The sequence below is a fragment of the Solanum stenotomum genome, chromosome 1, assembly GCF_019186545.1.
Source record: "Solanum stenotomum isolate F172 chromosome 1, ASM1918654v1, whole genome shotgun sequence".
NCBI classification, from domain to species: Eukaryota; Viridiplantae; Streptophyta; class Magnoliopsida; order Solanales; family Solanaceae; genus Solanum; species Solanum stenotomum.
The window spans coordinates 63,149,626-63,161,978 of NC_064282.1; the positions used below are offsets into that span (position 1 = coordinate 63,149,626).

The window sequence follows — 12,353 nt, forward strand, 5'->3', positions numbered from 1 at the left end:
TCAAATGGTATTCCACCTTTGTATGCTGATTTTGCAAATCATGTAATGTGTGGGATTCTTCCTAATGGGCTGAATTTTAACCAATGAAAGAGGTTCCTTTTCAATGTGAAGAAGTACTTTTGCGATGAACCTTACCTATTTCGGGAGTGTGCGAACCACGTGATTAGAAGGTATGTTCCGGAAGTTGAGGTAGATGTTATTCTTGATGCTTGTGATGCGTCACCGGTTGGTGGAAACCATAGTGGAGTGTGCACAACTGCTATGGTACTTCAAAGTGGTTATTATTGGCCAACATTGTATCAAGATATGAACTCCCTTGTTAAGAAGTGTGTGCAATGGCAAAAGTAAGGAGGAGTCTCGCGAAGGCATGAATTACCTATCACTCTTATTCTAAGGGTTGAATTATTTGATGTATGGGGAATCGATTTCATGAGGCCCTTTGTGAGTTTGTATGGGAACAAATACATTTTGGTGGATGTTGAATATGTCTCAAAATAGGTAGAGGTTGTGTGTCCTTACCTAATAATGAAGGGATAAGTGTTGGTCAATTCCTTAAGTGGTACATTTTCAAAAGGTTTAGTACTCAACGTGGAATTATTAGTGATGGGGGCTCTCACTTTTTAACCGAATGTTTGCATCATTGTTGTGTAAGTATGGAGTTAAGCATAAGGTTGATACCCCTTATCATCCGCAAACAAGTGGGCAAGTTGAGGTGTCAAATCGGGAAATCAAAGGAATTTTGGCCAAAATCGTTAATGCAAACCGAATTGATTGGTCCCAGAAGTTAGATAACACTCTTTGAGCATATAGAACTCCATTCAAGCCTTTGATTAGTATGTCCCCGTATCAATTGGTGTTTGGTAAGTCTTGTCATCTACCGGTTGAACTTGAGCATAAGGCGTTATGGGCCTTGAAGGCCATGAAGTTGAATTGGGAGGATGCTGATGAGTTTGAGATTTTGACTCATTTAGGGCTTTATTTACAATGGTTCAGTATCCTCAAATGCTTATTTTGTTCCAATAACTGATGTATTCCAGATATTTTGACTGAGGAACAAAGTAAGGATACTAATTTGCAAAAAGGAACAAAGCGAGATGAAAGAATGAAGAAAAGTACGCCTGGTGATCACCAAATCTACTTGGTGAGTCACCGAACGGCCTCTTGACCGCCTAAAGTTCTAGTGTCCAAAGCCTTGAAGGATAAAATCAAGTTGACGAGAGAAAGGAGCAGTCGACGAATCGTCGAGTGGTTTCGCGATGCAGTGTTGGATCACCCAAAGTTACAGACCTTGAGGATGCTGAAGTCCAAGGAATAAAGGTGATGGAACTGACCAAAGGGCGGATCGCCGAGCTGATCGCCGAGCCCGACTTACTTCGCCGAGTGACTTTTCGCAGCACATTTTTGGAAACTATAAATACATTTTGAACATTTAGTTTATAATCTTTTATCATCATTTTTTTCATTACACCGAATTTTAGTTTTGAACTCTAAGTATTGAGACAAGTTTTCTCTAGTTTTTCCTAAGCTTTGGAGAATTGAAGTTTTTCACTTTTGAGAAATTGAAAGTGGGTCTTTGAGATTCTTTGACTTGAAGCATTGTAAGGACGAAATTAATCTTACCCAGTTGATGGAAACTCAATTTGGTAACAATTTTTATCTTTTTATGATGACTAGCTAAAACCCCAATTCTTGGGGTGAGATTATGTTATTATAGGCTGATTTAGTTTATGGGTATTGCTAATTGTTAGTTTAAATGTTGTTTAGAGATTTTGTCAAGACTTGAGCCTACACCTCGGACGTGACAAGGCGTACAAGACTCCGAAGAGCCTCATACAAGCCTCATAGCATTCATAACATAAGACATATGAAATAGTGCAGAATATAAAACTTTTCTTTAAATCCATACAATCGAAACATCATTAAAACAATGACAGTCTACTTGTCTGACATGGCCATCTAAAAACATCTTGAATCAAAAGTAGGGTCACGACCCTTTACAATAGAAGTCTAACAAATGTCTAGTACAATGAAGAAAGGAAATATAAATAAAGCACTTGTCCTCGAATCCATGAGGACATACCACTAGACTTGGAAGAACTCAATCCAAACCCTTGAACTAGAGAGAATCAACTCAAATGTCGGAACCTACACTTTGTAGAAAATTAGAAGAAATATGGGTTGACACATTTAATANGAATATAAAACTTTTCTTTAAATCCATACAATCGAAACATCATTAAAACAACGAAAGTCTACTTGTCTGACATGGCCATCTAAAAACATCTTGAATCAAAAGTAGGGTCACGACCCTTTACAATAGAAGTCTAACAAAAGTCTAGTACAATGAAGAAAGGAAACATAAATAAAGCACTTGTCCTCGAATCCATGAGGACATACCACTAGCCTTGGAAGAACTCAATCCAAACCCTTGAACTAGAGAGAATCAACTCAAATGTCGGAACCTACACTTTGTAGAAAATTAGAAGAAATATGGGTTGACACATTTAATATACTAAGTATGATAGCCATGCAAAAACCATGCTTAAGAAGGACATTTTATTTGAAAATCATGTTAAATGCCAATTTTGAGAAAACTTCATGAACATAAGTTTAAGAGGCATAATATACAAGCATAATCATCATACAAGTCATTTCATCACATTAGAACATTCACCTCAAGCAACCCTAAGCTATACTTGTGCAATGTGAGAATAGCATCCCATACTACTATGCCCACTAAGTACCACTTTGAGGTCACCTTAGATGAACTTACCATTCTTCCTTTTTATCCTTAGACAATACTCATACATAAGGAACATAAACATTTCATAAGTCATGACAAGGAAGTAACTCAGAATGCAATCCAAGTAAGCATGCATCACTACATTAAGCATTTAAGTCAACATTCTTCATTAGCTTTCTTTTGAGCACATTCTTTCATTAGACATTAAGACCTTAGAGAATCACACCATAGCCTCTCAAAGCCTACTCGTGCAATGCATGGATGGCATCCCATACTACCACCCACACTTCATAGAACCTCTCAAGTAACTATAGCACATATCTCACATGATGGAAATAAGCGTTTAACCTACATAGACCATGTGAGCTTAACATGGAATCCGATGTCTTTCCCCACACCATAAAGAGGTGGCCTACTTGCCTAAGGTAGGACCGGTAATATTTTAGCTTAGGTGGATCCACTAGCTAACAACCTATGCGAGCACATAGTTATGGGATAAGAAAGATGTTTATTGAATCCCTGCCTAAACATGGGGAGAGATTCCATCTTACCAAATCCACTCGGTGCTTAGCCTCTATTCCCATAGAGTATTTCATTACTTTAACATTATTACACATGAGAGGGTGTCATTGGCCTACTGACCAAAATTACATTGATTAACAAATGAAAGGGCGCCATAAGCCTACTGATTCAAGGTACATTAGTTAACACATGAAAAGGCGCCATAAGCTTACCAATTCAAGGTACATTACTAGGATAGCTCATTGAATCCTCATGAAAGGGTGCCATAAGCCTATCGATTCAAGGTTCATCATTAACATTCATGGAAGGGTGCCATAAGCCTACCGATCCCAAAGTTCATTAACATCATTTATGGAAAGGTGCCATAAGTCTACCAATCCCAAGGTTCATTATTAACATGCATGGAAGGGTGCCATTAGCCTACCGATCCAAGATACATCATTAGAATAGGTCATAGACTCATCATGCAAGGGCTACCAACATTAGGTCTACCAATTCATGTTCATTAAGTCAAGACACATTCATAACACAAGAAGAGGATGCCTAATCCTACCAATTCAAGATGTAACAATCAACATTACTTTCATTTACACAAGAAAAGGATGCCTAAGCCTACCAATTCAAGATGTAACATTACATAGAAGAAACCCTTCACATTATATCATCATCATTCATGAGTGTTAATTGAGAATATGCTTTCAATAATAACACGATTACATTCTAAACATGATCATAATACTTTCATTGAGATCACATACATATACTTCACATCATGATCATACATAGATCCTTCATGAACTTGCCCTCCAAGGCTATAAATCAATCTCAACCCAAACATCTAGAATACTACATTAGATAAGGGGAATAACATGATTCAATAACTAATTCAATATAGACATAAACAATTCAACATACTTTCATGATCATTCAACCTAAATCACAAAATTCCAATTTAGTATTTTGGGGAAAACATGGGTTCATAGGGGAAATTCACCATAATTCATCATTAATTCAACAATCCATTCTTAATTCATCACATATATACCTTTGAAAACGTTTTGGAATTGAACCCATGCATAATTGAAATCCTAGGTTTTTGGGGGATTTTGGAAACTTGAAATCATCTTTTGAGAGGGCTCTTTGAATGAAACTTAATCAAGGATGAAGGATACCATACCTTTATGGAAGAAACTCCATGAAAATTGGGTGAGAAAGGTGAGATCTTGAGCTTGAAACCTTGACTCCTTCTCCAATGGTGGTTTCTAGGGAGAGAATATTTGGGTAGGAGGGTAGTTTCTATTTTGTGTTTTAAGAATAATGAATTGAAAAAGGTGTTTAATACTTTTAAAAGCCTTAAAATACTTTAATTAACCAAAATAAACCGTCCCCAACCCATAACTAACTAATTAGGAATTTACCATTTAACCCCTCACTTAGCCGAGATTGAGCAGATTGCCTAGGTGAGGCTTATGACCTAGACCCATGGACCGTGAGTGGGGTGACGCCCCATACTGCACGTCCGTGGTTTGGGTCTGAGACTCCCCATTTGGGGTCTTGACCTACGGAAGCCATCCAAAGGGTGTGGATGGACCTACGGGGCGTAGGTCCCATCCGTAGCTCCTAAGTTTTTGAAAGCTTTTGGCTAGTTGGGGAAGCCTTGGGATTAGGCTTTAGGGTCCCCCTCAAGGACCCTTGGTTGTTCCTTGGGGGGTCGTACCTTGACGTTTAACCCTTAAACCCCTCAACGTAAACTCGAGGACTCATTTTACAACTTCAAACCACATATCAAACTCAAACACACACACATTAGGCTCTAGTTTCACCTACTAGTTTTTCGAGTCGTTACATTATCTCCCCCCTAGGAATATTCGTCCTTGAATGACACTTTTAAACACTTTAGGGAAATAAAGACTCAAGACTAGCAGCCCATCATGCATGAAACATCATAAACAATGCACAAAACTAGGAGGAAACATTAACTCCATCTCAAAAATACTCCATGCAACACAAGAAAGTAGGAACTACATCTACAAACTCATTATACGTGAAAACTTCAACATTTCTCATTTCATTGGAGGAATTACCTTCTCCAACTCAAATCATGCTCATCATAACATCATTAAGAACATTATGCAATTTCTCTTAAAAGCATACTTAGGCATATTCAACAATTCACCTCATGAAGCATATAGGCAACTCATACTAAATGCACATCAACATGAGGAACATAAATCATAAAAACTCATTTTCTCATCTAAACATGAATTCATCAAGAAAATGCATAACATAAGGAGACCATGGAAACACATAATCACACGTGACTCCAAAACATGAAACAAGCTACAAGGAGCTCTTGGTGTCAAGCTTGAATAGGAATAGAAGGAAAGAGATAAGAATTTCGGAACTCTCAACAACCTTACTATTCAACATACTATCTCCCCCTTAGGAGCAAACCCATACTAAGGCTAACATGAAAATAACATAGGGACCTTAACAAGACATTCACAACTATAGGGAACTAGCAACATACCGGTGCCTTTTTCCGGAAGAGCTCCCTTGTCCTCTCTAGCCCGAAGTACATAGAAACAGTTTTTCTTTGGAGCATTAGGATCCGGGTCATTTAGAGAAGCTTGCTTGGCCTCTCTTCCTTTGGTCGGAAGAGTAGGGCAATCCTTCACTTGATGATCAATCTTTCCACAACAATAGCACCTATTCGTACCGGCTAGGCACTTCCCATAATGCTTCTTTCTACAAGTGGTGCAAGTAGGTTTAGGAAATGGAGACCCACTACCTTTCTCTTGGTTAACCCTAGGAGGGCTTGAAGAATCTTGGTTAAAAGCCCTCTTTTTAAACCTTGGTTGACCTTGGTCATCGGATCTAACTCTCTTCATCTCCCTATTCTTTCTCTTAAGTTTGGACTCCTCAATTGATTGAGAATATACCATAAGCCTAGAGATGTTCATGTCATCATGGAGCATTGCCGTACGGCACTCTTCCTCAACTAGGTCGGACACACCCATCACATATCTACTCATCTCATCCCTTAGTTACTTGTCATTTCAGCGGACCCTCTTTCTCCTTAATTATAATCTTGTTTTATTCTAGAAACAATGTCATTTGAGACTTGTATTTTCTTTTGATTTTGTTATAACACATTAGAGGCTTGTGCACGTGACAACCAAGTTTTGGGGTATTTTTAACTTGATTAAAAAATTCCGCATTTTTTTGTAAAGGCTGAGTTTAGGCTGACTTGTCTTGGTGGGATAAGACGAGTGCCATCACGTCCATTTTTGGGTCGTGACACTACAGAAGTTTTAATTTGTATCCTTTTCTAAAGGTTATTTTCAATGTGCTATTGTACTCAACCAGAGCATACTTAAAATTCAATATGGTTCAATACCATTTGATGAAGATAGTATTTTGCCGTGTGTTGTTATTCTCCACCAGAAGATATTTTATATCTGTAAAATGCAGTTGATTGGTGAAGTATGCGCTATCAATGAACAAAGTAGACATATATTTTTAGATATTTTGTACTTGCAATTCGTGGTCAGTTTTGGCTGGGAAATGAATGGCCTAGTAAAGCGGAGGTAAAAAGAGTGGTACTTGCCCTAAATGAAAATATAAGTGGTCAAGATGGTTTTTTTAGGTATTTTTTGTTAAAGTTACTAGGATATTATAGGGAATGACGTGAGTTATATGGTGAGAGCTTTCTTATGTACGTGTGGTCAGAAACTGTCAAGATTCATAACATACACTATAGATTTTTATTAAAACGGATCTAAGACGTATAAGTTTGAGTATTTTTACTAACAAGATATTTCCAGACTACTACATGGGAGGCTGGTAGATGGGTTGCCTGGACCATATTTGCAAAAGGGGAGTTTATTATTTATGTGATAGACACTGTTTCTAATGTATCTATAAAAAAAAAAAAACATAAGAATCTTAGTAATTGTGAGGTTGAAGGCTAATAGGAAGTCCTTCAAGAGGGGTAGGCATTGGATCATATATCATTTTCTCGTTGGGAATAAGTAATTTCCAATTGAATTTCGTGATTAAGATGTGCAGAAAGATGAGAATCTCCAATCGAGCAAACTCTTTTCCTACACACATTCGAGGTCCTCCCCCAAATGGAATATATGTATATGGTGCAGGTCCAACACCTTCAAATCTTGATGGTTCCAAGGTCGTTGCATTGGGGAAAATCTCTGGATCCAGACTTGTTAAAGCAGTATTCCAGTAAAACTGTTCCAACATAAATGTGTTTTAACTTCTATGCACTAGCAATAACATAAGAAACTATTTATATAAGATTAAGACAATTGAAGTACAAGTAAATCACATGATAAAAATAGTAATCTATCTATTTCAATTTGTTTGTCCTACTTCTATATTTATTTGTGTAAAAGATAATCTCAATTTCCTTTTTTGATAATTCTTTTGACTTTTATTTCAACTTTCCACGTAGCATATTTAAGATTACAAGATTAAAAGGTAGTTCGATAAATTTGACATATATTTAGTTTTAGATCACAAGATTCAAAAAATTTCTTTACTTTCTAAAATTCTATGTCAAGTCAAAATCAGACAAATAAATTAAAATGTAAGAAATACTCGATGTTACATTTTATGTGACATCATTTCATTTTTAGTACGTCCCAAAAGGAATGCCACCTCATTATAATTAGAAACAATTTAACTTTAAAATTCTTCTTTTACCCATAATGAAATGATTTTCAGTTTCACAAATGTCTAAAAAATGTTTTAGACCACATATAGGAATGACAATGGTGCGGGATGGGGCGGGCAGATTGAGCTTTATCCATAATTTTTTTAATCCGTCCCGCCCCATTATTATCCCTAACCATATATTTCAAAAGTTTTTTTTTTTTTAAAAAAATAACCGTATCAAGTCAAAATGATTTACATAAAATAGGACGAAGGAAGAATATTACCTTCCACCCCTTAGGGATATGATAACCTCCGTAATTTATATCCACAATTGCTTCTCGATAAGCCCCCATTATAGGTGGGGTTAGTCTCATAACTTCAGCTACTACATTCCAAGAATACTTCATCTTCTGTATATCATCCCAATTCAAAAACTCCCCTTCTTTCTTTGATGATGCTATCTCAATATGCTCTGCTTTTCACCAAATAATTGATAAAAAAAAATTCCATAAATATGTAAAAACTTGTCTTGCAGAATGTGTAAGGCTAACAAAGCAAATTCAATAATTCAAAAAACAGAAAAAATATATAACAAAAGAGACACAATAATTTAATGTGATTCGATCAATGAACAAACCTTGCAGAATGTTTTGATAAATTTGAGGGTGCTCCGCAAGTCTCTTAATGAGTAAAGTAAGAGTGACAGATGAAGTGTCATGGCCAGCAAAGAGAAACAGCAATATGTTATTAACAATAAGTAGTTCAGACATGTACTTTCCATTTTCATCTGGACATGACAACAAATGAGACAAAATGTCTTGTGAAGGTGAAGCTGTGTTCTGTTCCAAGGTTTCTCTTCTTTTCTTTACAACTTGCAATAATTCTTTCCTAATAGCTGTTGTAGCTCTCATTGCTTTGTAAAATGCTGTACCAGGTAAATTTATAGGGAGGGAAATTAGTCCTTTCAATAAAATGTTGAACTGCGTAGAAAGCCTTTCGACTTCATTATGGTCTTCAATGCTCATGAATAGTTGACATGCCACTTTGAAAGTGTATAATTTTACCAATGGATACACCTTCACCTTCTCTTTACCTTCATAAATACAGAAAAATTGTTAAATATTGTATTTTGTACTAACATATATACTAAATCTCTAACAAGAGGAGAATACTGCAAGTGTTACCTTGACAATAATTCATAAATATAGACCAAGAAGAGAAAAATATTAAATATTACTCCATTTGTTTTAAAAGTAATGATCTAGTTTGATTTGGTATGAAATTTAAGAAAATTAAAAAAAAATTCAATCTTGTGATCCTAAATTAAAGTTATGTCAAATATACCAATAAATGTCTTTTAATTGTATGGTCTTAAACCTGTCACATGAAAAATTAAAATTAAAGTGTTGCTAAAAAAAGAAAACAGTACTCACTTTTTTTATTATAAAACAGACTAAAAAGAAAAATAGTTTATTCATTTTTAAATGTAACAATATATTTTTTATCAAACATATTGAGTAAATCTCTAACAACAGGAGAATACTTCAAGTGTTACCTTGCCAATAATTCATAAAATGGTGGTGTGCAACAAGTTGCATGGTTTTGATGTAGAGTCTAGAAAAAGCATCAGGGCTAACAAAAGTAGAAAGCATCTTCCTCATGATTTTGGCTTCTTCTCCAACAGTAGTAATCAAACAAGATCCTATAATTTTTCTTACTGTTATTGGCCACCAAATAACCACTTGTTTGTTTTCATTGCTAAACAAGAACTTATTCCCACTTGCACCACCCAATACCACCACAGTCTCTCCCATTAACGAAGTCTTGAAGATTTTAGACTTGTATTTCTCTATTCTCTCTTTAACGAATTTCTCTGGCTTTCCTTCCTTGTTTGCCTTGAGAAACTTTAGTGTTTCGCCTAGAAATGGCCATCCACAACTTCCAGGAGGATAATTCAATCTCTTTCTTCTCATCACTAAGACAATTATGATGAATAATGCTAAGGGCAATAGCAAAACATACACAGGAATTTCCATATCAATACACTCTGATTTATTTATTTTTTGCTGTCTGAAATTAATGTAAACAACTAGCTGTTACGTACAATATATAGTTACTCTGGACCTAATTCCGTGAAGTATATAAATACACCTCTCCTAATTTTATTTTATCAAAATAGGAAAGGTTTGGTTTGACTTAATACAAAATTAAAGAAAATGTTGAAAATATAATTAAATAATAAAAATGTGCTTTTTTTTAAAAGTTTAAATTTTTAGATGAAATAGACAGAGGGTTTTAGATCGAATATGATCACCGCCACCCAATATAAAAAAAATCCACGTGATAAAATGGAACACAAACTTTAATAAATAAAATACTTCCTCCGTCTCATTTTATATGTCATCCCTTTGTATAAATAGTTGATCCATAATACTTGTCATTTCATAAAATCAATGCATAAATTACCATATTGTTCCTTTTTTACCTTCTGAGTTACTAGCCTTGAAAATATACATTTGACCAACTTAGAAAAACTAAGTAAATGGTTCATGTTCATTGATTAAATTAATTAATCAAACAAATTAATTCATATTCATTGATTGAAAACTTGAGTTCCAAAATAATTAAATAAGGCTTAATGCAAGTGCAAAGTAAAAAGGTGACATATAAAATGGGACGGAGGGAGTACATTTTTTAATCTTATAATCCTAAATTAAAGTTATGGCAAATACATAAAAACGCGACAAAACTAAAATTAAAATATTGAAAAAAAAAGGATCCTTTTTTAAAGTCTTCTCTTTGATATTGAAGTCATAATGTTTTAGATACTCCGTCAAATTCGGCATAGTGAAAGTGATAGAGTAATGTTTTATATACTCTACAAACATGGCAAGTGGGAGTGATAGAGATTTGGCCATAATTTTTTTTTAAAATAATTTAATTTATTCCATGTTAAACGCAATTTCATTTTTTAAATATCATTTTTTATTTTGAAAAATAAAAACTATTTTTTTTATTTTCACAATAAAAACATAGAGAAACACTGAATTATACTTGAAACAATATCTCATATGGTCATTTAATTATGATATATCTTTTAGAAGTCACTCAATTTTATACGCAACTACGGGTAATACTTTTACAAAGTGAGCCAACTTTATTTTGTAACTCAAAATTATTCAACTAAAAATAATTGTCTTGAAAAATCATTCCACAATTGTTATTTGAGGTAAAAGTTAATCATAAGTGAGTGAGCATCAAAGATAATTAATATGTCGCTAATACTTCATAAATTTTCTCCTTCACCCTCACCCCGGGGCCCTTTCCTCTCTCAAATCGCTATCACTCCCACTATGCAAAGTTTGATGTGATAAAAACAAAATCAATTTGGTTCAGAATTATTATGTGATAAAATAAAATAACAAAATAGGAGAGATGTGTATTTATATACGCCACGGAATTAGATCAGGAAGAGTACGAAATAGCTAGCTGTTTGTAATTATAGTTTAAGAAAGATAGAAAAATAAAGAGAAATCAGCATTGATTTGGAAATTCCTGCATATGTTTAATTTTGACAATGGCATTATTGTTGGTGGATGAGAAAGAATAAGAAAAAGAGATTGAATTTCTGAGAGAAACATTAGACTTTCTCATAGCGAACAAGGAAGGAAAGCTAGAGAAATACAAGTCTAAAATCTTCAACACTTCCTTAATGGAAAAGACTATAATAGGTGTGAATTGTTGGATATTTTGTATTATATATAGAGGTATTAAATTGAACAAACATAATATTTCGTGAAAGAACATGTTATAAAAGTCGTTTGTTCACGAAAGAACATGACCTTTACGAATAGTCATTTGTTCATAAAAGAACATGACTCTTATGAAAAGTCATATGTTCATTGAAAAAACATGACTCTTACGAAGAGTCATCTCTTAAATTCTATAAATATAAAAACTCTCTAGAAGTAGTCTAAGAAAAATCTACATGTATAAACAAATGACTTTGTTGTATCCTTGAAAATTGTTTGTATTTAGCACAATATATATGGGAAATATCTCTTTAAGTAAAGTGATCTTCTTCTTCTTCAATTTATACTTACTACTCCCTCTGTCCTAATTTATATGACACATTTCAGATTTTGAGATTCAAACAAGTCTATCTTTGACCATAAATTTTTCATATATCTTTTAAATATTTTGAATTATCAATTATTGGGACTTATAGTACTTTTTAAATAATATATAAATTTCATTTTAAATAATTTGAAGATTTCATGAGCATATTCTTGGTCAAACTTAAAATGTTTGACTCTCGAAAAGTGAAATGTGTCACATAAATTGAGTCAGAGGGAGTATTATTTTTCTAATAATTTTAAAGAGATTAGATTTGAAGAAGATAAACGAGACAAGA

General features: G+C 34.2%; 1 protein-coding gene across 1 annotated transcript; it reads right to left on the reverse strand.

Annotated features, from left to right (window-relative positions):
* Window positions 1–7,139: 7,139 nt before the first annotated feature.
* Window positions 7,140–10,011, reverse strand: LOC125844554 (beta-amyrin 28-monooxygenase-like). The gene is made up of 4 exons (XM_049523866.1): window positions 9,495–10,011; window positions 8,577–9,032; window positions 8,224–8,411; window positions 7,140–7,513 (listed from the first exon to the last, which is right to left on the reverse strand). Exons 1-4 carry the CDS (start codon window positions 9,973–9,975, stop codon window positions 7,214–7,216), a joined length of 1,425 nt encoding a protein of 474 aa, XP_049379823.1. The 5' UTR covers window positions 9,976–10,011; the 3' UTR covers window positions 7,140–7,213.
* Window positions 10,012–12,353: the final 2,342 nt, after the last annotated feature.